At 39.3% G+C, this 25850-nt stretch overlaps 1 protein-coding gene across 1 annotated transcript; it reads left to right on the forward strand.

Annotated features, from left to right (window-relative positions):
- The first annotated feature begins 307 nt into the window (after nt 1-307).
- LOC136751008 (uncharacterized) lies at nt 308-3884 on the forward strand. Its single transcript, XM_066706223.1, has 4 exons — nt 308-2452; nt 2541-2594; nt 2914-2973; nt 3283-3884. Exons 1-4 carry the CDS (start codon nt 2281-2283, stop codon nt 3882-3884), a joined length of 888 nt encoding a protein of 295 aa, XP_066562320.1. The 5' UTR covers nt 308-2280.
- Nucleotides 3885-25850: the final 21966 nt, after the last annotated feature.

Below are 25850 nucleotides of genomic sequence, written 5' to 3' on the forward strand. Positions count from 1 at the left end.
TCTCTCTCTCTCTCTCTGTCTCTCTCTCGCCCAAGCATTTTATAAGATCAACAAGTTCTGTTGTCTGTAATGGTCCCAGGTCTTAACAATGCCATTTTGAATAGTGCGTTTATCATATTCACACTGTCTCTGTCTCTGTCTGTCTCTGTCTCTGTCTGTCTCTCTCTCTCTCTGTCTCTCTCGCCCAAGCATTTTATAAGATCAACAAGTTCTGTTGTCTGTAATGGTCACAGGTCTTAACAATAACATTTTGAATAGTGCGTTTATCATATTCACACTGCCTCTGTCTCTGTCTGTCTCTCTCTCTCTCTCTGTCTCTCTCGCCCAAGCATTTTATAAGATCAACAAGTTCTGTTGTCTGTAATGGTCCCAGGTCCTAACAATGCCTGTTTTGCATAGGGTACTTATGTTAACCCCAAGGTATATGGCTCTGTCTCTCCCCTCAAATTTAATTAAAAATAAAATTAAAAAAAGAGGGTGGGTGGGTGTGTGGGGGTGTTGGTGTGTATAGGTTAATTGTTTTTGTAAAAAAAAAATAAAAAAAAAAAGCTGTGGTTATATTTTATCTCACACATATTGTGTTCATTCGTTTTACTTAAATACATTCTAGGGTCTTAAAGCTCATAAGAGTTAGACTTAAGATAAGGATATGTTTTTAAGGTATTTTAGCAGTCTCAATCCCTAAAGGTAAGGAATCATTTAAAAAATAAAAACAACTGATCACTCAATGCTAAATAGATCACAACACTCAAGGCTAAATCACTAACACCCGGGGGGCGGGGTTGGGCTCAGACAAACGTCGGTATGGCGTGTGTTATCAAAACATTCAGAATACTTTTAAACTATATAATTTATAAGCTTTGTAAAATAAACCCAAATATCTCTTTTGCGGGGATAAACGCTGTTCTGAGTAGTTTGTGACTTGTTTAATACCAAACAAAGCATCGCTATTAAAAAAAAAAAAAAAAAAAAAAAAAAAAAAAAAAAAAAAGCTGTGGTTATATTTTATCTCACACATAATGTGTTCATTCGTTTTACTTAAATACATTCTAGGTTCTTAAAGCTCATAAGAGTTAGACTTAAGATAAGGATATGTTTTTAAGGTATTTTAGCAGTCTCAATCCCTGATGATAAGGAATCATTTAAAAAATAAAAACAACTGATCACTCAATGCTAAATAGATCACAACACTCAAGGCTAAATCACTCACACCATGGGGGGGGTTGGGGGTGGGCTCAGACAAACGTCGGTATGGCGTGTGTTATCAAAACATTCAGAATACTTTTAAACTATATAATTTATAAGCTTTGTAAAATAAACCCAAATATCTCTTTTGCTGGGGATAAACGCTGTTCTGAGTAGTTTGTGACTTGTTTAATACCAAACAAAGCATCGCTATTAAAAAAAAAAAAAAAAAAAAAAAAAAAAACGCTGTAAAAGCGCTACTTATTTTAGATCTTTATAGTTATTTTCTTGGCTCAGGTTGTTTTTTAGCGCGTATAAAGGTCTGAAATATTCTTAGTGTTTATTGACTATAGGTCTTGATGCTTAAAAATGTTTTTTGAGAGACCAAAAGGTTCTAATAAAAGTTTAGAGTAGAGAGGAGAGAGATCGTCGCCATCTTGGTGTCTATTTGAAATTTGATGCAGGGTCATTTTATTGGTTGTTTTTGATATGTTAATTGGTAACAGGATGGCACAAAGGACAGCCCAGAACAATGCCTTACAAGCAGATCCGGCAGCTGGCCGTCAGTATAAGTATGAAGGTCTGGTCTTCAGCTCGACAGACTCGTACTGACCTTTCGATTTAAGCCTAAAGATCAACAATGTCCGGAAACAACATCAACGACTTCGATTTAAACGAGTTTTTAGGTAAGTCTTTAAATTATTTTCATTGACTCAGAGCGTGTTGTGGTCATGTATTGTAAATAAGGTTATACCATCTGTTTTAAGTTCTGTAAAATTATTTTTCAGCCAGTCAACAGGAGTTAATTCCCAACGCTGAGGAGATCATCTGGAACAACGACGGTAAGATTTTTGTGTTTGCGCTCAAGGGTTCTTATGTATGGTTGTGTGTGTGTGGTTTTGAAGCGGCTCATTAGAGTTATGAAAACGTTTTAATATATATTAAAGCCAGTCTCTTTAATTACACAGAAACTATCGAAAGGCCTGTGATTAATGTCTCCGAGGAGCAAACAAGAGAAGTGGTTGTCCCTAGACAGGCGGTCTGCCGTCCGGGTAAGAACTAAACCCCTGTTTGTTTGTATAACGTTTCTGTAAGATGTTTGAGGCCCGTTTTGTTAATTTTAAAAAATTATCCTTTCTAACAGTATTAAGAAACGTGGTTCGAGACAACGAAAGGCCTTCCACATCGAGGTCTTGTTTCGTTTTACATTCGAGAACCGTAACCTTTCAAGAATCTGAAAGGCCGTCAGCCCCGGTATCTGATAGCGGTGAGTATATATCTGCCGTTTGTAAGAGGTTAAAGCTTTTTATAAAGCGGGAGTGGTTAAAGGTTAAACATGTCTCTTACCTCCACAGAAGTGCAAAAAGCTAAACCAGCTGAAAAACATAAGAAACGATTATTCTTTGGAGGTAAGTAAGATCTTTCAAACTTTAATGTTTTTAAAAGGGGGTTTGTTTGCCCGTTGAGGGCTGATATTTAAGCGACGGGTGCCCATTTCCTGTAGGGCGGGGGGTTCTGGGAAAGATCTTTAGAAGTCCGGACAGGTCTAGGCTTGTTTCTGGGGCATGTGTTTAGAAATGACCGATTGTCCTACCGTCTGGTTAGGAAGTAAAGCTGGCCGAAAGGTTTTAGTAAGTTGTTTGGCTTATCTTCCGCAATTATACTTCTGTTTTAAAGTGGCTGTAGGAAAAGGCTTGAAGGTGTTCATTGTATTTAATATTTAAACAGATCGTGAAAACGTTTGTGAAACAGGAAGTCCCGGGATCAGGAAGCGTTTACACTTGGAAGGTTCGTTTAAAAATGAAATGTGGTGTGGGTGTGTGTGTGTATAAAAAGTTTTATTAACAATATTACAGTTTTTAAAGAAACATTTAAGAAACCGTTTATTTACAGAGGCTTCTCTGTTTTACATTTATTATCAAGTCCTAATAAATATATTGTCTGTAAATAATAAGGCGTTGTAGTGAATGTCTAAGACTATTTTCAAAGGTCTAAAAAAAGCTAAAGGTTTTGAAGGTCCTGGATATGTTGTTTTAAGTTTGATTTCTGTCGCCGTTTAAAGATGTAAATGTAATGTATATTTTTATTCTACCCAAGACTCTTGGGATAGTCATTCTGTGGATGAGCTATTGAGGACAATCACCCCGTCTAAGTGGGATCAAACATCTTCCCCGGAGAGATCACCGAGAGGATCCCCCACGGTGGTCTTGGAGACCCCCCAACATCTACTCAGGCCACAGCCTTCTGGGGGTAATTCAACAACCCAGATTCAGCCCGACGCATTGTCGGTCGGAACAAATACAGGCAACCAACAACCTCAGGGGTCGCCGTCAGTCAGGGTTGACACACCACCCAACGTCGGACTGGTTTCAACATCGCCCCCCCATCCCCGTTTCTTGGCTACAGAAACGCTGAACAGTACACCGCGATTGGCCAGGGTGTCACCGCAAAGGCCTTCTTGGTCTCCGTCCGTGAGTATACGCTCGCACCCTGCCTCCTTCGACCGAGATTTACCGGAGCGACCATCCTTTGAAGCTGTGCCAGGACACCATTCCCCGGAGCTACTTCCTGAAGGTCGGCATGAGTTGCTACGTACTTTGTTACTAAATCAAAGACTTGTGTTAGTGGGACAAAACCTTGTGATAGAGAGCCAAAACACCCTTATTAATACCCTTACTAACGAATTGTACCGTATTTAATGTTTTAATAGATACAGAACGCCTTACTATTGTGATTTGTTGGAAAAATAAGAAATAAATAAAAAAATGTCCGGACTTGGTAAAAGAACTCACAAACTAAAGGATTATGATCAAGTTAGGGCCCCAAAAAGACCTTCCCGAGAGAACATCCCCGGCCCTGTTGTGAACTCCTCTGATGTCCCAATGAACCAGGAACTATTACAAATGATAAATGATTTAAATAACCCCCAATCACCCCCGATAGAATGTGAATTAACAGACTTACCGGTGAACCCCGACCTGTTACAGATGGTCAATGATCTAAATAACCACCTCCCAACGGTAGAGCTTATAGAGGTTCAACCCCTAGTTCACCCCGATTTGTTTGAAATGGTGGAGGCTTTGGAGACGCTACCCCGACCAAATTCTGCCCCTGTTATAAATGATTTGAGACAATTAGAACACAGTACGGCGGCAGAAGCAGCCGTCACTATAGAGGAGGGTCTTGACATTAACCGGTTGGATATCTTTGAAGGACTTTTACGGGCTTTAAATGAGCCTCCTCAAAAAGGGGGTTTTGTAGATGTCAGCAGTGGGGGTGTTCGGAATGTGGAGGGTTCTGAGACTGATAAGGTTGTGGAGGACATGCTCTGTGAGAATGTAGGGGTTGAAGGCTTTGTTCAAAATGATGATGTGGCCAAGAGTAACAGTGATCCCGTGATTATAGATAGACCGGCCTATAACAATTTTGAAATGATTCAGCGTTTTAATTTTGCAGAACTTTTAAATTGTGACAATTATGCAGAAATATTTGTCAACATACACGAGGCCTTGCAAAACATGCTTGAACAGGTTGCTGAAAGGGTCAGACCTCGAGATGTTGTACAGTTAGAACTCAGAGGGGATGATTTGTTTAGCAACCTATCTGTAATGATGAGTGGAGATAATTTAGATGTTGATGAATTTCTGGCTAAAATCGAAGCGTTATTGCAAAGTAACGCATCCATCTTAGCGGATGAAAGTCTGTCTCTGGTAATGAATGTGGTTCGTAACCCTGAGGGTGGGGCACTTAGAAGACTGTCGAAATGCTTGAAGAACGACATAATTAGGAACAAGCTCAGGCAATTAGTGGTGAGTTCCAATGGGGACAATAAGCTCTGTTTTGCTTACAGTTTAATAAAACTACTTACCCCCGACATGCCTGAACCCCAAGCTATGCAAGAGGCTTTAATGCTTCATCAGAGGGCCGGCTTAAACTCTCAACAGATGGTTGCCTTTTCAGACATTACCAGGTTTGAGGAGTTGCTGTCTTTAAAAATTGTTGTGTGGTACCGTTGTGAGGTAAAGGAAGTATTTGTGAAATTTCAGACACATCCTGAAACCCATACACAGACACTGTTTCTCTTCCTAAGTGATAGTCATTACTTTGGAATAAAGAGTTTGACGGCTTTTTTGGGTTGTTCGTATGTTTGTCATTGGTGTTATAAGGCCTTCAATGATAAGCTTAAGCACCGCTGTGACGGTTACTGTAACGTCTGTTTCAATCCGCAATGTCGTAAGGGTTTGGCCCCTACCATCCGATGTAAAGATTGCTTAAGGATTTGTCTCTCCGCGTTCTGTTTTTCCGAACATAAGGTACAGAGGGCCGCTGCTGAGGGGGTTAAAAAACGGAGTTATTGTGATCAAACTAAATATTGCCCGCAATGTTGCCTCCAGTACCGTTTTTATGAGGCTAAACCACACAAATGTCTGGAGCCGAGATGTAGGATCTGTAATGCTGATTTAACCCCGGGGTCTGAACACCAGTGCTTTATTCAGCCGGTTAAAAAGGAGCCGCCGCACAACCGGTATGTCTTTTTTGATTTTGAATGCCGGCAAGAAAACGGGGTCCATGTTGCTAATTATATACACTGTATTGACATGTTGGATTGTGAGTGGTCAGCTAGTGGTGAGAGTTGTGTCAGGGCTTTCTTTACGCGGTATCGCGGTCCAAAATACATCAATTACACATTTATTGCCCACAATGCTAAGGGTTATGATTCTTACATTTTGATGAAGTATCTGGTGGAAAATGGGGTGACCCCAAAAATAATAGCTCAGGGTAGCAAGATCATGTGTTTCACCGACGAAGCTTTCAACCAACGTTACATAGACTCGTTAAATTTCCTCCCCATGAAATTGAGCGCTTTGCCTAAAGCTCTGGGTTTTGAGGCTCAGAAGAAAGGCTGGTTCTGCCATTTTTTTAATACTAAGGACACTCAAAATTATCGAGGGTCCTACCCGCCCGCCTCTTATTATGGGGTTGATACTATGATGTCTCATGAGAGGGAGGAATTCTTTAAATGGTACAATACGGTTAAGGGAGGTGTTTTTGATTTCCGCGAAGAGATGGCCGCTTATTGTAAAAATGATGTGGTGATCCTTAAAGAAGCCTGTTTGCGTTTCCGCGCCGAGGTTATCAACACATCGGGCCTCGACCCTTTGCAAAGTGTGACCATAGCGTCTCTCTGCATGAAAATGTATCGATCCAATTTCTTGCAGAAAAACACTATAGCGGTCACCACTTCTGACAACTATCGTGCTAGACAAAATAACTTTTCGACTGTCTCCATACAGTGGCTGGAATAGCTGAGTGCCCGGGATAACATCTTCATCAGACATGCTTTAAATCAAGGGGAAGTCAAAATGGGTCCTTACTACTTAGACGGTTTTAGCGACGTGTCCGGGCGGCGTACCGCTTATGAGTTTGCTGGTTGTATTTACCATGGCTGTCCTCAGTGCTTCGACCCAAACACCTTTAACCCCGTAACACAAAAACTCTGCGGTGACATGTACTATGATTTCCAGGAACGAATTGAAACTTTAAAAAACACCTATGGTTTGAATGTGCTGGTGATTTGGGAACACGCGTGGACGACCCTGAAGCAACAGGATGTGGGGGTACAACGGTTTATGGAAACCTTGGACTTTCCTGAACGTCTAGAGCCCAGGGATGCGTTATTTGGGGGTCGTACCAACGCCCTCTGTTTACATTATGAGGTAAAGGATGGTGAGAGAGTAGATTACTATGATTTCACCAGTCTGTACCCTTATGTCAACAAGACCAAAATGTACCCGGTGGGGCATCCAACCATTGTTTATCGTGACTTTCTCGAAATCGGACAGTACTTTGGTTTGATCAAAGTCACCATGTACCCTCCTCGCGAGCTGTTCTTACCCGTGTTGCCTTACAGGTGTTCGGGAAAATTGATGTTCCCTCTGTGTAGAACGTGTGTGGAAACTGAAAATCAAAATACCTCGTGTCTGCACAGTGATGACGAGAGAGCGCTGACGGGTGTCTGGTGTAGCATTGAGCTTGACAAGGCGGTGGAGAAAGGTTACAGAGTCGGTAAGGTGTATGAGGTTTGGCATTTTTCTGAAAAATCTGATACTCTTTTTGCTGAGTACATTATGACCCATCTGAAAGGGAAACAGGAGGCATCGGGCTATCCCTCATGGTGTGTTGACTCCGCGGCCAAAGAGCGGTACGTTCAGCAATATTTTGAAAAGGAAGGGATCCGTCTAGAGCCGGGGAACATAACTGTAAACCCCGCCAAGAGACAAATGTCCAAACTGATTTTAAACAGTTTGTGGGGTAAGTTTGGGGAAAGAAATAACCGTCTAAACACAACCTTGATTAAAACCCCTGAACAGTTTATAGAATTTATGTTTTCCAAACAACATGCAGTATCACACTTTCAATTCTTAAATGACCACGTGGCACAGGTCCAGTGGAGGGCCCCTAAAGATTTCCCCACCAAACAGGGAAACGTTAATGTTTTCATAGCGGTTTTTACCACGGCTTACGCCCGGCTTGAACTGTACAACTTAATGGATCAGCTGCAGGAACGCACGCTCTATCATGATACTGACTCTGTAATCTTTGTCACCAGGCCAGGGGATTGGGTCCCTCCCCTCGGGGACTACCTTGGGGAGTTAACGAGCGAGCTAGATCCTCAGGACCACATAGTGGAGTTTGTTTCAGGGGGTCCTAAGACTTACGCATACAGAACGGCTGCGGGTAAGACCTGTATGAAAGTTAAGGGTTTCACTCTGAACCATTGTAACAACAAGCTCATTAACATCAAGTCTCTGACGACCCTGGTACAAAGTTTTGTAACCGAGAAAGATGCGCCTCCTCGCGAGATTATTACAGCCGGAAATCAGATCTATCGCAATAAAAAGGGGTACACATTGGAAAATAGATCACTAAACAAACGGTTCAGGGTGGTGTACAATAAAAGAGTGTTGAAGACTGATTATACCACTCTGCCTTATGGATATTAGCAGTGGTTTTGATAACCGCCTTCAACACCCTTTCTCCTGTATTATAGCCGGTCCCTCCAATTCGGGTAAGAGCTATCTTATAAAGAACATCATAGAAGATGTGGACGCAACCGTGTCCCAAGCTCTTGACAACATAGTGTGGTGTTACTCTTGCTGGCAGCCTCTCTACGATGATTTGGCATCAAAAAAAAATAATCTGAAATTTGTGCAAGGTCTCCCCGCCTCGTTGTGTGACGATGACCTGTTCCCGCCCGGACAAACTAATCTAGTGATCCTTGATGACCTGATGGAGCAGGCCGGTGACAACAGTGAAGTGGAAAAAGCTTTCACAAAGTACACTCATCATAGGAATTTAAGTATTATTTATTTAGTTCAAAATCTATTTTTTCAAGGTAAAAAAAGCCGTACTATTAATTTAAATGCCAATTATATAATTCTTTTTAAAAACCCCAGAGATAAACTACAGGTCACCGTCTTGGCTCGTCAAATGTACCCTAACCAGACCAAGTTCTTTTTGGAGGCATTTGAGGATGCCACCAAAAAACCCTACGGGTACTTGATTGTGGACTTAAAAGCACAAACCCCAGAAGACTTTCGCCTCAGAACAGGTTTGTGCCCGCCCGATTGGCCGGCAGTGTATGCGCTAAAGAAAAGGAAATAAATAAGAATGTCTGTTCGGATTAAAAGAAATCTGCCGCTTTTACAAATGTTATTTGAGGGGAGCCCGCGCCATAGGAAAGCTGTGCTGGCAGGGGCCCCCTCGGATTTGATCGAGACCCTGTGTGAAATAGCTTTTAACATCTTACGCGGTAATATACCCCTAACCCCTTCTCAACATTCTAAACTCAAAAAACAAAAAGCGGTTATCAAGATCATCGCTAATAAGAAGTATTCTATTAAAAGAAAAAGAAAGAAGATTAATCAAACCGGAGGTTTTATAGGACCGCTGTTGAGCATAGCCGTGCCTTTCCTAACCAGTCTTCTAGCTTCCAGAGTGAGTTAATAATGGAATATGCTCAGAAAATGTTTTTGATCCCTCAGGAGCAGCTTGAGAAACTGAGAAAAAATGTTGTCGGGCCAGAGCCCATTAGACAAACGGCCGAAAACAACCTGGACTCTGAAATGAAAGCTATATTGGCCAGGGACGATTTAAATCAGTATTCCAAAGCCCAGATGTATAGCAACACGTTACAGCGCTACCTCCGTCTGGTTAGACAGGGTGAAAAAGATCAAAACATTTTAACTTTAACCATGGCCTCTCAAGAAAATGGTTCTGGGGCTGATGCGGGGGGTACGGTTGATAAAGATGTTGCGGTGCCCGAACCTGTTGAGAGTTCAGAGGGAGATGTTGTAACGGATGTTTTGAGAAACATGCCGGCCAGAAGCAAAAGACATGCAGAATATATTCTGCACAAAATGGTTCAGAAACCGCGGGTAACGACTTGGAATGAACAGGGTGAATTTGTTTTTAAAGGACAACTGATCAAAGGTTCACACATGTTTGATTTGTTGAAGAGTGTCACTAGCACTAATAAGGTCCCCGATAGTCGCCGACCTGTAGGCTGGAATGCTTTCCTACAGGCGATGGCCTGTCTGAACATGCCCCAATCAACAGTCCCTAACCAGGAAACGCGACAAAAAATCCGTCTGTGTAAAGAGGTGGCGACTGATCTGACGCCGATATCTCATTACTCTGACCGTGCTGAGCAAACATCCTCAGGATCTATCCATCGTTGGGAAGCTTATTAATCTCATGTTTTTATTTGTCTCCCCTGTAAATAAGGAACCGACAAACAATTTTTTTATTTTTTATTTTTATTTTCAAATGTTGTACATTTATTTATAACATAACCCTGCTTTGTATAAGAATTGTGTTGAATAAAAACAAAACTAATGATTCAAAGGCTGTTTTCATTATTTTTCACTTTAACACGCATGACATCTTTTAAAATCCTCACAAGAACACCCCATCTGTATACATGGCTGGCTAGGGTCGTAAGTAATTGTGTTATAAGGAGGGGTCCACAGTGTCCTGACAAACTCTGCCACTTTTTTATCATTTTGGCCTAAATCCTCACTGTACAAGGACATAATATCGGGGTATGACCTTCCTTTAGATCTATGATATAAGAAAAACACACAGTGTTGACCACAAGTGAAGGTCTGAAGACTTTGTACTTGACGACCGCTGTAAATGGTTTCTTGACAGTTGTTGAGCAGAAAGTTATTGATCTTCCGAGGGAAAGGTCTGAAATCCGGGGGGTTTCCATAGGAATCAAAAAATTCCCCACAGCGGTCCTCCCTTAGATAAATAGCCAGCCAATGTTCTCCGGGCATATTTTTAGGGTGTGTGTTGATTATGTACATTGCAGGTAAATTCTTGATCTTAAATTTAGGCAGCTGGTCGCAGGCGTAGACTCCTTGAAACACTTTCCGTGAGCCGGCCAGGGCATTCATGATGTGGTTGAGCTCTCTGGTGTTCATTTTAATAATAATCATACAGAACGTTTCTCCTCTGATTCACCTCAATAATGTTGTCAAACACAGCATACACGACCATATTTACAGTGCGTGGTAGAGGCTGCTTGAAACGCATCTCCAAACGCATATTGCCCGTCTTCATCAGTGAAAAATGTTGTCCACACTCTTCGTCAGGGGTCAGGTTGAAACCGTACAGGGTGTAACCGCTGCAGTATTCCCGGCGATCGATCAGCAGAGGTTGATCCTTGAGATGGCGACCCGTAGCCAGTACTAGACTGTAATATTCACGAACCGCGTTGCCGTTTTCAAAGTCAGGTTGAAAAGGTCTGGATGGAACCTGCACACCATCGACGTACAGTGCTATAAATTCCGCGTTATAATGTTTAAAGTTAAAGGGGTTCTTGTTGTAAACCCCGGTAAATGCATCATTATCCACGAGACCTATAATAACCTGTTTTGGGAGCTGTCCTAGAAACAGATTTTCCTGGTTCATCACCCGTGTCCCTGCGGGGATACTGTGGACTTTCATATAGACTCTTTCGATCGGGTACTTGGCGTTTGCCGTCATTAAAGCCTGTGCATGTCCTAGTTTAACCGCCGGGGAGACGGATACTTTTTTCACAAACAGCGAGGCCGATAATATGGTCAGTTTATATTTTTCAGTATCAGGGGTCATCAGACAAAAAGCACTTTTACTACGGATCATTTTAATTTTAATGTCTACCCCGTTGAGCATGAGTTTTTCTTGGAAAAATATGTCTGCATGGATATGTCCCATTAGCTCAAAGGTCCTCCCTTCTGTTGAAAAGGCCGTTCTTTTTTGCAAACCCTTATTGAGTCCCTCTGGATCCTGGTCGTCCATAGCTTCCGGGGTGTCTTTGAAGAAAAGGCCGGGGCTGAACTGTTTGCTTAGGGTCTCCTCACTATAATTAAGGATACACTCCATCATGGCCCTATAGGGGTAAGTATTGCTGCTTTGACTAATGAGCCGATCTCCCAGGGTCACATCCACCTGTGAAAACATGGTGGCCACCGGGTAATTGATGACCCCCGCGTTGGCCGTCTTCTCGATTGCATCGCCATCCTCATCAGTCACTTTACAGTTCATTAAAATAAATGTGTTATTCAAATCAATATAATCCTCGCCATTGCCAGCTATAAAAAACTCCAGAGGGGCCGTATCTGAAATTGCGGAAAGAGGGGGTATCTCTACATATATGCTCTTATCTATACTCGTTTGAGTGTATGGAACTGTAAACAGATCCAGTTCTGATTTGACGCATTCTTCCGATAGACTGTGGACAAAAGACATTTTTAAAAGATGTATCCTGAGGCTCTATTTGTCTTTCTTTGCGACTTTCTTTTTGCCGGTTTTTTCTTGTGCTGCTTCCTTCTCCGAGTGTTTCCACGATATGTTGGAGAATGAGAGATTCTTCGTTTTTTGTTAGCCACGGATCTTCGTCGCCCTGGTGGACACATACTGTTTCTTCTTTTACCCCCCCTCCTCGCCATTACCATGAGACCCGAACCCTCCTGCTGCTCATGGCTAGCTGCCCGGTTCATAACATTGGTGAACACGTCACTAACAATATTTTTAGCCGCTGATTTCAAGTGGGGTCTGGCTATAGCAAAGCCTCTCTTAAGCAGGGGTACGGCCATTCTAAAGAGACCACGAAAGAGTCCTCCTAGACCGGCTCCATACATTGTAGGGGCTCCTACAAAACCGGGCAAGCCGTTCCCGGCTTGCATCTTGTAATAATCCACATAGGCGCTAGGATCTACATAACCCCTCGAGGTAGCCATTTTAATAATGTACACACTGTTTCAGGGGTCGAAAATGTAGTTTGACAATAACTTTACCGAAGCGGAAGGGCACGTTGATATTCTGATCCGATTTTACTTCGATCGTGATGTTGTCAAAGTGGGTCTTTGAGACTGGTACGTAGTGTGGCTTGTCATAAGTAATTGTGACCATGTCATTGCTTTTACCTTTAATAAGTACATTTCTCAAAAGGGGGACATAGCTATCCCCGACCCTCTGGTGTGTTATGATATCCGTATACACATAAAGAGTGTAAAAGCCGCCCCTGATGTCGGCCGGGAAGGGGGCCACCACTTCTGAGAACCTGCTCTCTGTGTCAGAATAGAACCCTAATATACGACCCAGTTGTCCGTTGGTTTGAATGCTAATACAAGGTTTTGACACCTTGTACACTCTGTTTTTAATAGGGTTGTAATATAGCTTGATGTTGGGGGTGCCTTCTGAGAACTGTTTATGCATCTCATCTAATATTGTATCCACATTGTCATAATAACCTCCTTGTATCGTGAATGTCCATTGACTCTTTTTAACATCATCAAAAATGGCGAAGGTGGCATCCTTATCTTGTAAAACAGCCCAAGTGTAAGGATACTGTATTTCCGCCAACCCCACTTCCCACGAACCCCTTAGATCTATAGATTTTCCAAATTGTACCGTGTAACTGGATATTTCATTTTTAGGGTATATATCGAGAGAGGCGTTACTGGGTAGAGTCACGTAGAAGCCTCCTGATTCCATCTTGAGTATCGAAAGTAATGACCCCAACACCCCCGCGGACACGTTGTTATAAGGCTTGAATATCACAAACCTGTTGTTCCGGGACCCAACTATTGAACTTTTCAGGCCATCCAAGCCATTTCACCAACACATATTTTTTCCGGTTCTGGGTTTTCTCAGCTAATATCTTTTCAACTCTGTATACAATGTCTTTACCCACAATAATTTTTTGTAACTCGGCTTCGTAAAACGTTCCTTCTATATCCTCCCCGTCATAGTCTTTTAACCGGTACACGGGGGGGTCTCTAGCCACCTGTTCGGTAACTGTAAAATATTCGTCAGAAAATGTTTGTTCATAACCTTTGGCAAAAGTACTCCTTAGCTTTGAAACGCGAACCACATCGCCGATGTTGAACTTATAAGTAGTTTTCCCCTTCTTAATAAATGGGCCGTATAATTTTTTATAGACCTTAAAAGAATTACTTTGATCAACATCTATAGGCTTCATTTTAATACTGGCGTGATACCCTTGGTTGTAAGCATCGATAAAATCCTGAACTTTATCAAAATACTTGAACGTGTTGACCGCTGTAAAATATCTCCACATTTTGGTCTTTATGGTGCGGTTAAACCTCTCCACCACCGATGCCTTAAGCTCATTACCGGTGGTGAAATGATGTATTTTGTGTCTCTTCAGTAGATTCTGAAATTCTCTGTTGAGAAACTCTTTTCCTTTATCAGTCTGCAGTTTTTTAGGACATCGGCCCTGGGACAATATATCCTCAAAGGCTCTTGTCACCGCCCGACCTGTTTTATTATGTAGAATGCGAGCCCAGGCATATTTTGATAACACATTGATACACATCAACATAAATTTGTGACCATTGTTATGTTTTGATAAATTTGACATATCGACTAGATCCATTTGCCATTGTGAGTCTATGTCAGTTGCATATACGCGGTTTCTTTTAAAGTTAATCCTGAGAGGTTTATGTAAGGTATAGGCGTCTTGTTCCCGTAACCATTCTGAAACAACCACATCATTAACCTTCACACCGGCCTCAGCGAGTCCTCTTTGAAAACCCTTCTTACCCGCCAAACCCCCAATCTTTGCTGGGTTGTAGTATAGTTCATGCATTTGGGGAGCTTGCCGAGTCATTCTGGCAAATAAACACACAGACCCACACTATGCGCCAAAGTTTTTATACAAGGTTTTTTATTCAACTTCAGGAGAGCAGATACCCCTTTTTAGACATTTGAGAAAAGTATAACATACACAACAATTTTTTCTACGGTCCAGACAAAAAGAAATCATATGATTGGTTACTTGATCTATATCAACAAATACCTGTTTCTTTATCTTGTAGGCACACACCTCAGTTACATATGTAAATAAAACAACAATATGACCTATTTTAAAAGTAAACAGAGGGGTATTAAACATGTTCAGTAAAAGGTCATACAGATGTTGATGAAATGGCCTAATATCATTCTTGGCCCCCTTGAGCGCTTCATCCCAGTGTTCGTACCCCCCGGTCTTTGTTACAGCAACCATTAACTTTTCCAGGTTTGAAAGTTGATCCTCATCGATGGTTAAATCTGTAGAGAAAAGGCTCGCATTGGCTACTTTTCTGTCAAGCACATGGTGTAATAGCGCTCTCAGGTTAGCTGCAGAGTGTTGATGACAGAACCAGTTGCAGCAGCAGTCCAGAACATTCCCCATGTTCAAAGTCCCTTAGTTCAGGTCAGAGTCTGAATCAGTGGCGTAGATGTCGAATTCTTCGTCGCTGCCCCCAGCTTTAACTTCTTTACGGAAGAAATAAGCTTTTAGCTTGCCAGCGGTTTTTCTACTTGGCTCATCCAGGTCATTGAGCAGCTGCCCAAGTTTCTCTATTATAAACGGCTCCTTTTTCAGCTCCAGCAAAATCTCATCTATGATTTTCTGGACTTGTCCCGCCGTGACATGTATGTGGGAGTAAGACAGAGCCTTGATTAGTGCCGGTTTCAGCCACGGTTTGTTCAGTCTTCTGTAAAACACGTTGAAATAGAACAGGAAATAGTAACGGTCTGGTTCAAACAAACAACTGTGTCTCAACTGACTGGGGTGATTCACTTCACACCCTCGACAGACTTCTTTCAGAGCTCTGTCGATGAGAGCACTCAGAATATACACCAGGGTGCTTTTAACCACTCTGCTTACTTGGTCACATACCCCGGGCATAAATCCTGCGTCTTCATCACGCCCCCGAGACAGTCCGATGCTCATTGGGTCGCCTGGTGGTTTGTGGGGTGTTTCTACATCCATTGGACTGACCCCCTCCTGAGACGCACAGACGGTAGACAGTTCGGCAAAATCGAGGCCCTCCAGGAGCTCCAGAGGCTGGGGATCCACGAGACTCATTTGGACATCCATCGCCCCGCATGTTGTTTCGTCCTGAGGGACCGGGGTCTGAGGTCTTGGAGGGTAACCGCAGTCAGAGGGTTCCGGTGTGTATACAAAATCTGGGGAATAGAACCAGGGTTGATCCCGGGTTTGAAGAGGCCTGTAGAGCCTGTCGACGTCCGCAGCTTTCGGGTAAGACATTCTCTTTAATTTTAAACCATGAATGAATTGTTGCGCCTTTTATCCTATCTCTTCACTACGTCACGACACACCGCCCTCTTAGAAGAGAGTAGACCCTGAGCCGTCAGACCCCCCTCCAAACCCCCACAGGTCGTCTGTTTTATCATCGTCGTCGTCATTCAAGGGGGCTATATAATCCATAATCCAGCATATTCTCCTTCTAACAGAATCCAGTTGTGAACATTTGGTCAAGATGTCAAAACCATCATTTATACAGTTTATGACCTCTTTCAAGAACGGCCAGTCCACGGCGTCAAACATAATTTCAGTAACCTGTTTTTCTGGATCCTCCACAACCCCTTCAATAGGGTTTGTAACCAGGGTACTGCTAAACAAAACCTTACGATCAGTAGTTAGAGATAGACTCTTCACCACTGTACCATAGTTCTGCAAGCTTTCCCATTCACACCTTTCAAAACTCTGCGTCGGAGACTCCGTTTCGCCTTCTCTTGGAACCTCATGCAAGCCTTCTAGAGTCTTATCCACAAGCCCCTGGTCTCTCCATGCCATCACCTTCAACCAGTCCTCATAAGAGTATTCAATCACCGTCTCAAAAGGTTCCAACGTACCCTCCTTCTCTCCCAAAGCATAAAGCTCCACTCCAACATAGCTGGGATCCCTTTTAAAGCGGTAACCCCGTCGACCCCCCCAGAACAACACCCAGGAGTGTTCAATCTTCAAATTGGTGAGTACAGGAACCCTTGCCCGGGATTGTTTCTTGCGGGGTTTCATGTTGATGTCGCTGGCCATGTTGAAGAAGCGGGATGTTTCAGATGCTGAGAATTAAAGAGGTATTGCCTAAAAGCAGCGCGGGTTCTTAAATAGAGAGGAGAGTTTCGGGGCGTTGCCTTCAGAGGGGTGGGGTCTTTATGGGCGGCCTTGTTGTTCAGGGTTTTATGGGTGTACACTTTCTGACGGATATGACGTAGGAATAATTAAGGAAATAAATCTACCTAAAATCACGCCCCCCAATTATGACGTAGGAATATTAATAAGCTTAGGGCATACGTCATAACAAAATAGGCCGCGCCCAAAAAACCCTACTATCTACTAGCAAGAAAGCCACTGCCTAATCACACCAGTTGCTATTAAAGGGATACTTGGTATTTTGGCATTTTAACCAGATGTCTTACTCATGAATCCACGGAAACCTTTTTTAATTCTGTGCGTCGAGTTTGAAGAAATTTGAATGTTTCATTTCATTAGCTTAGCACAATTCCTGGAAGTCAATGGTCGCAAAACGCAGACTCTCAAAAAACGGCTAATAGATCTTTTAACTACTGAAAAGCTTGGTGGATAGCACATTTGTACATGAAGTATTATTATGGTCTCAAATTAGTGCCATAAGTAACAAATTCAAAATAAAAAATATTGTAAAGAAAAAAATAAAGTTGAGAAAAAATTGATGTTGAGATAAAAAAATTAACAAATCGAAAGCAAAATGTACAGAATTGTAAACAAAAATAATTATATGAAAAGCAAAAAAGTATATATTGAAAGGAACTAATGTTAAAGGAGATACTGGAGTCCCTGTCTGTGGCTGTGATGCTGCGAGCATCGCTTTTGCTGACAGTTTCTTTGCTTTCGTTTTTTCGTTACCAGTTTTGGCGCTGTTTTGTCATGGGGGCGGGGCATAGAGGGAGGCGTAGGTCATGGCTCTCCATTGGTCCACTACGTTTGAGTGACGGTTATTCCTAACCCAATCAGTGACCAGGGTGGGCTGGTCCCGGGTGATGATCTGTTCACTGCTCATGGATGTAACGATGTGCTGTTTGTGCTAAAAAAGCAAAGACGAAGTTTTCACACACTGCCATTGTGTATAAATAAATACATAAATAAATAAAAACATATACCAAACCAGCTAATCATAAACTACAAAGTACAAAGGTGCATTTAATGTACTAAAGTGCTCTGCAGTTTAGACGCATCTCTGTTCCTCCCAGAGGGAAACGGGAAAATAGATGTATATACATTTTAATATTTGAATTGAGTCGGTTAGTTCTTTTGCATGTTAAACAGTATCATCCTTGTATATTAAATAATATATAATATTGAAAATGAATGTTTATTACAGTTCACTAACTACTATTTACATGTCTAACCATTTCACCAACGAAGACAAGAAAGTTTGAGAGTGAGAATAAGTTCGCTTTTAATTCGATACATATTTAAATTATAGCACTGGAAACACTTGCTGCTTTTCATTCCAATAAAATGTGAATGTGTGTGTGCCAGAGACAGAGAGACAGAGTTGACAATATGCATTTTCACTGGTGTTTCTTTTTTTATTTTTCTTCATGTTACAGATCTACGTAGGATGTACATTAAATAGAAGAAAATTATCTCCTCATTCGATATTTATTTTGCAGTAGGAAACGCAATCCCAGCATATTGCAACCAGAAAGTGCCCTGATTCACGATTTTCTAGTTTTAGTTGTATTTTATGTAGCATATACATCCATGAGGAAGATATTTCATTTTATTTCTCTGTTATTGCATGTTTGCTGAAAAGCCAAAATAAAATGCCAGAAGGCACCTTCAGTTCTGTACGCGTTTACTTTCAAAAACTAGCCTGTCATAATGTGAATGAACTCTGCACTGAATACAGTATTACTGGAGTAAATCGTCCATTTTGTTAACAGGATAATCACTGATGAATCATTTACTTTATAATAAACTAAATAACACCTTGACTGTTAATCAAAAATCCGGGCTCCAGCTTGAGTCTATTTGCATTGTGATAGACAGATCAGCACTGGGCTCCTCCTGCCCCTGAGCCGGATCAGGATTCAACTCGAGTTGTAAAGATAGAGGAGGTGAACCTGCTGAATCCAAACTAGACAAAAAATAAAACATAGACATTAGGGATTTTGTTTGTTTGAAGTGATTGTTCTGTTTTACATTTGTTTTTGTTTTTCAACCAGCAGTTTTCACAAAGTTGTGGGTGACATTATTGATGGTGATAAATCCACAGCAAGTAATTTATAGTGTCTTCCGTAATTGTTTTTTTTTTTTAATGAATTGTTTGAATCTGCTTTCTGCCAGCAACCACATAGAGGAAGAATTCTTAAAAAAAAAAAAAAGTTAGTAGTGAAAAATGATAATGATATGTGAATAAAATTATATTCTATATGAATACAATACTACTAAGAAATTATCAGGCCCCTGTAATATACCAGGAACCCATAAATAGCCTACCACACTTGCTTAAACTATGACCAGTGAAGGGAAAAAAAGGTTTCTATTAGACAAACTAAAAAACAAAAACAAAGGGCTATACCAAAAATGCACAGAGAACATTAAAAAAAGTGTATTGTATTTAATAGTATCAAATCATCAAAATATACAATCCATACAATATTTAGTTCTTGAATTATGAACCATTGGTGGTCCCCTTGTCACTCTTTACCAGAGGAAAGAAATAGGTTAATACATATAAAACACTTAAGAATTCCAATTATCTTTTTAGAAAAGTCATGTGGGAAGTTACTCGTACATTAGGATATACTGTTGGGACTGCTACCAAACACAGACCACCCACATAAACTTACACTTACACGTTGAATGTTAATAGACATTGAAAAAAATATCAAGTAACGAGAACATTATTAAAGATCAAAAATGATTAAAACAGATGATGATGCATGCATAAAACGTTACTGGAGAGACTGGAACTAAAATTAGTTACAATGTATAAATGTATTTATATATGTGTGTGTGTGTTTTTGATTTTATTTTTGTATTTTATTTTCAAAGACATATGACTGAAGTAATTACAAAACTGAAATGTCACAAATTAAAATTGAAAAAAGAAAAATAATGTTATGGTCATGCATTCACATTGCAATTCAGAGGATCAGCTTAAATTGGTGATTTCAAAAGTCTTCTACAATTTTCTGCTGCTTTGCTAGGTCAAAGTCAGGAAGGCCTCCTGAGCTTCAATGACAGAGAATATTATAGTAGCTAGATATAGGACACATGGAATTCAGTGTGTTTGATCAAGCTGTAATAAACAGCTTTAATTAGCCATGCCATCCTCAGGGACTTAACCAAAGTCTACAACTGCCATTTTATCAAGGATTTGGCTAACTGCCATGAAAACATGCATTCAACTAAAGTTATTGTAATTGCTTATTCTCTTCTAGGTCTCTCATATTTTGTGTCAACTGTTTTGTGTTTTGTGTGTACACTGAACACACACTAGCTGTGCTGAAATGTGATGTACAACCTTCCTCTTTATGTATGCCTAAAAATGATCTGGACCAGAACAAAGGTACAGCGACCTCCCCACAATTGTTAATTGTATATTTCTTTATGTTTACAATAATGCATTAAACTGCTTTACATAACTGCTCCCCGTATTGACCTCAATGGGACTCATATACTTGGAGAATTAGTCATGCAAATTGGAAATTACATCAGAAAAGCTGAGCAAGCATTATCACATTTGTGTAGATTGATTGATGAAGCATTGATGTGTTAAGTGTTCATCTTTACGAATTTTACTATGCAAAACATCCTACATGTCTGTATTAATAAACACATTACTTATAAACCATACCTTACTATCAATGCATAAAACAGTAAACTAATATATAATTACAGAATCTGAGGAATTTCTACCTTTAAATGTTTAATCACAAAACATTTGTTCATATAATAAAATAGATTTTCCTCCTGCAATTCACAGTAACAAGTACATTCATGTTGTTGTGGTGTTAATACCAGTAGGTTACAGAGCACAAATATCTCACATACTGTAAAATCCTGTAGAAAACGAAAATAAAATAAAATGTACTTTTAAATACATATAAATATTCTTGTAAAGTTTATGTTGGCTAGAAAGTAATTGCAGTACACTTATAAACTATAAATTTGAATACTATTCAAGATCTGAATAAATTATAATCACATTACTTAAATAGCTGAAGCAACACATGGTGATGTATAACACCACACTTTTCAGAGCCGTGCAATTTGCTCTTTAACTTAATGATATTTATAGAGGTTTTCTTCTCTAATAAGCAATTGAAATTCATAGGGTTACATGGAAGACTGATCTAAATAGAATCAGAAAAAGTAGAGTAAAAATAGAAAGAATATAGTAAAGTGCTGTTTTTCTGCAAGTAAGTTGTTATAGCAAAACTGAGAAGCTGATTAAAACTATGGCTATCTTTGGTAAAATAAACCTTGATTGTGTTCTCTTTACAACAGTAAAGAAAGACAATTTGCAACGTACATGTTGATTTTGCAGCAAAATATGGTTTCAAATTAGCATTTTATGCATTTATTTAAAACAAAGCTTGGACTTTTGGGCAGACAAAACAAAAGAGGACATTCAGCCCATATTATTAATGTGCTTCATTTTTCTATTCATTATCACTGAATTTATTCTATTAACAATTAACCATTTTGATTTCTGTAATATACTCAGCTGAAAATAATGTAACCAAGAAGGAATGCAAACACTTGCTCTTCAGGTATAGCAATACAAAAAATATAACAAAGCTTGTAATCCTGCCTTTAGTAAAAACTTGTCTTTATCGTTATATTTAAATATTCAGTTCAACCCAGTCCAAAACATTTCTCTCTAGGTACTTCCTATATGGACTATCCTTAAAACCAGTCTCTGATCTCGTTCAGAAATCCCCCGTGGTGCTGAATTGCAGGAGGGGTAGCATACATTACTGCTCTGGGACACAGACTGCATAAAATGCACCAATATTTCATATGAAGTGAGGCCGCACACAAGGGGATGTGTAGAACAACTATACACCTGCCTCCAAGTAGCATTAACTAGCTCAGGGTTATTTTGGCATTTCTTTACACTTGATTTATTCACAGGATATATTTGAACTTCTGGGGGCTTGTGGAAGCATGTTTTACACAACCCTGCCCTCTTTAGGGAATGTGTAGTTACACCCCCCCCACACACACAAACATTGCCAGCAGTCGCGATAATGATTATATATATTCAAAATGTTTACAATATTTTAAAAGACAATCCTTCAATTAAAATATTTACATTACATCTATAGTATGTTAAACTTTATTTTCCTTTTTAAAATATGAATTTGTTAATTTATGTAAGCCATAAAAAAGAATGTTAATTAAAGATGTATAAAACAAAATGTATGTATGTATATGCTTATGAGAAGAACGCGTTATAAAAATCAGAATATCACTAGCTGTTTCTTTATCTTTTTTCCTGAAACTGACTGTACAGGTGTGGAACTTGATGCAAAACTAGGTTTCTAAAGTTGACCTTTCAATTAATGTCAAACAAGGTCAAACAAAATGTAAAATAATCAAAATGTTATTTGTTGGGATAAAAAAAAAAAAAGTTGTCTCTGTCTTCTTTCTATTGTTGCACAAATACAACTGTCGCGTTTCTTTTGTCTATAAACATTGATTAAGGGTTTATACGTTTGTGTTAATGTAAAGTAAGTATGAAAACTTTAAATGGGGTACTGCGAAACACTATAGCTGATTTACATATAGACTATAGATGTCTACTAAGATATACAAACATTCAATAACTGCCTTATTGAGACTTTATAGATCTAGGACATATGTGTTTAGTAGTACATTATGTTAAGCACCAGCATTATTTCTGACCACCTTAAATCCAACGCACTCCTGTACCAACATTCACCCCTGTGTTCGCGCAGCACCCCCCAGCAGACAGAGGATCAGTGGGTGTCCTGAATCCAGCAGTAGTTTTTTGATGAGTTTGAAGGTAGATGATGGTAAGTGGTCTAGCAAAGCCACTAAATTTCCTTTATTCTGCTCTGCCCTTATTTTTAATGCTAAGCATGTGTACTGTGGTCTTACCTATTGGGCAGTAATAGCATCTAGTCACAATCACGTTTTTTTTCTATGGCACACTGGTAACTGATTAAAGACATGCATATATTAATTTATGTAATGGAGTATCATTACGGCACTGGGTTAAGATAAAATGCCTAGAGTCATATTACAATAAAAGGTATTTGATAAATCAACTATTAATTGGGAAGGGGTAAATAATGTGTTTATTGCTTACATTTACAAAGCCTTAATTATGATAGTTATAACTTACTTGCAGAACCACATGAATTTGTTGAATTAATTGACTCAATTATAAATAGCTTTAGTAACATCGACAACAGCATTTATTAATGATTGAAAAAGTGATTGTTAAATCCTTAGTAATGTGCTTTATAAACTAGTAATAATGGCATTAATAAAGTGTATATTCATGATTGTAAATGATTTATTAATTCTTCATAAATGAGTTCTTCATGATCTATTAAGGCTTCATAAAGCATTTGTACAGGGACCTTATTATAAAGTGTTACTAAATAAGGTATGATTCAGGTATTTCATAAACTGTACAATATATATTTAATTTATGCTACAGTTTATAAACTTCAAATTTACTTTTGTTTTGTATGGGACACTTTACGGCTGATGTTTTTAAATATAATAATAATAATAATAATAATAATAATAATAATAATAATAATAATAATTAACAACAACAAAAATGTACAACCTGAAAATGTAAAAGATGGCAGATTGACGGTTTGCTGTCAAACTAGAAAAAGCCTTTATAGAAAACTGATGCATCAGGCATTTTTAGATGGTTTACTTTTAATTATATCTACTCCAACCTTAAAATGCATTTACAATTAACAATTCCCAATTTACCTCTTGATTTTTTTCTGAAACAGCAGCCTAAACTGTCCTGCTCATGTATCATTTTAAATTATTAATCTTCATTTCGACCATAGTTACCTCCCAAAACAGCGTGTGTGTGTGTAGGTGGGTGCTTTATTATCTGGTGTAGATTATTATTTGGTCCCTAGATTGCCCTACCTGCTAAGCCTCCTACATACAGACCTTCTAATGATATACACTTAAACAATTAGCGACTCAATTCTACCACAGTGGGTGAGTGTCTGCAGTTAGCAAATGAGAACTATAATGTGAAACCAAGAGCATTATAATATTCTTAATGTAGCCCGTGAGAGAGCAAAATGGTACGGTCTAATGTCCTTCAGTTTAGTAACTGTATATTGCAGATTTGCAGTAGATTTTTTATTTCCTTTGAACAAATATGCATATAGCAAAATAATTTCTCACTCAACTGCATTTTAAGTTTTTATATAACTGCATTTTTTAAATTATAAGTATTAGAAAAATGTAAATATGTTTGTATAGTTTAAAAGATATGTACACTCAATAAGTGGTCACCATTATACATTCTAAACATTTCCACAAAGTATTTTGTATTGCATTGTATTGATTTATGCTCTTAAAGTTAATCAAAACAAAAGTCATTTCTAATCTTTATATTTCCCCACTTATAAACATAAAATACATTAAATCCTAAAAACTGACATTCTTGGCAGCTTTGTAAATGATGCGAGGACCCAGTCCACCCAAATATTAGTGTATATACATATATAAATGTATTCTTGGCAAAGTTGTTCAAGCTCTGTCAAGCTGGATGGGGATCATTGATGGACAGCAATCTGGTGGATTGAGTCTTTGCCTGTATTTAGTTCCATCCATCTTGCCCTCTGCATTGACAAGCTTCCCAGCCCCTGCAAAGCATCTCCATTACACAATGCTGCCACCACCATGCTTCACAGTAGGGATGTGCAGGGTTGGATTTGCTCCAGACATAACACTTTTATTTTAAGCCAAATAGTTCAATTTGTTTTTCATTAGAATCATAGACCACATAATCATATGCCACATTTTTTTTAAATTCCCAGCAGGATTTTACTTTTTTTTTTTTTTTTATAAAGAAATGGCTTCCTTATTGCCACTCTTCCATACAGGCCAGATTTGTGGAGTAGCTGCGCTATTGTTGACACATGGACAGTTTTTTCCATCTCAGCCATGGAATAGGTCCATGGAGTAGGTCTTTCAGAGTCGTCATTGACCTCTGGGTGGCTCCTCTGGTCAATGTCCTTCTTACTTAGCTGCTCAGTTTGGAAGGACAGCCTGCTCTAAGAAAATTCTAGGTGGTGCCGTATACATTAATGATCGACTTGACTGCTCCAGGAGATATTCAATACCTTTGAAATTATTTTATACCCCTGCACTGATCTGTGCCTTGCCACAACTTTATCCCACAGTAGTTTTGAAAGCTTCTTGGTCTTCATGGTAGTATTGTTTGCTTTGAATGCACTATCCAACTGTGACACGTCACAGAGACTGGTGAATTTAATCTGAAATCATGTTAACTACATTTATTGCACGCAGATGGACTCTATTAATCCTATTGTTTGTTGAGTGAGAGCAATTGGTTGCACCTGAGCATATTTAGGAGTGTCATAGCAAAGGGGGTGAATACTGAAAAAATGTTCAGGTATATATTTTTAATTGTGATTTTTCACGACTCTATTCTTTCCCACATTGAAAGTGTAGAGTAGGTGGTGTAAATCAAAGTGGGAAATGTAATTTAAATGCATACATATTTCAGATTGTAACACAACACAATGTTAGAAACAAAGGGGTGAATACTTCCTATAGTCACTGTAGTATGTATATTTATACAATTTTGATGAAAAAGCATAAGCAGTAACTGTAACGTTCCAGATAGTAAAGTATCTTTAACAGTAGATTTATGGATTAAGGTGTGTTGACTAAGCAGAATTCAGAATATTAATGAAGGAATGTAGATATAATTCACATAGGCATAATCTGATAACTCCATTGAAAGCATTATCCCCATTGCACTATTTTAATCCTGGGTTTAAAAATGCTGTTTGATCTCTGGGGTTCTGCTGGGAAAGCACATAAACTGTGAAATCAAACAATCATCTAAACAACATTTCTATATTGGATAAATGCTTTCATTTTCCTACGCAAGCATTTCATCCATGTTATTAGGTTATGTATTTTTGTACACATAATCATATTTTATGATAATCATCAAATCATATTTTACTCAGTGTTATTACTTATGCAAAATTCCAAAGGGGGTGCCAATTTGCTTTTATTTGTATAGTAACAACACTGG

This window comes from Amia ocellicauda, chromosome 6, assembly GCF_036373705.1.
Source record: "Amia ocellicauda isolate fAmiCal2 chromosome 6, fAmiCal2.hap1, whole genome shotgun sequence".
Classification (NCBI taxonomy): Eukaryota; Metazoa; Chordata; class Actinopteri; order Amiiformes; family Amiidae; genus Amia; species Amia ocellicauda.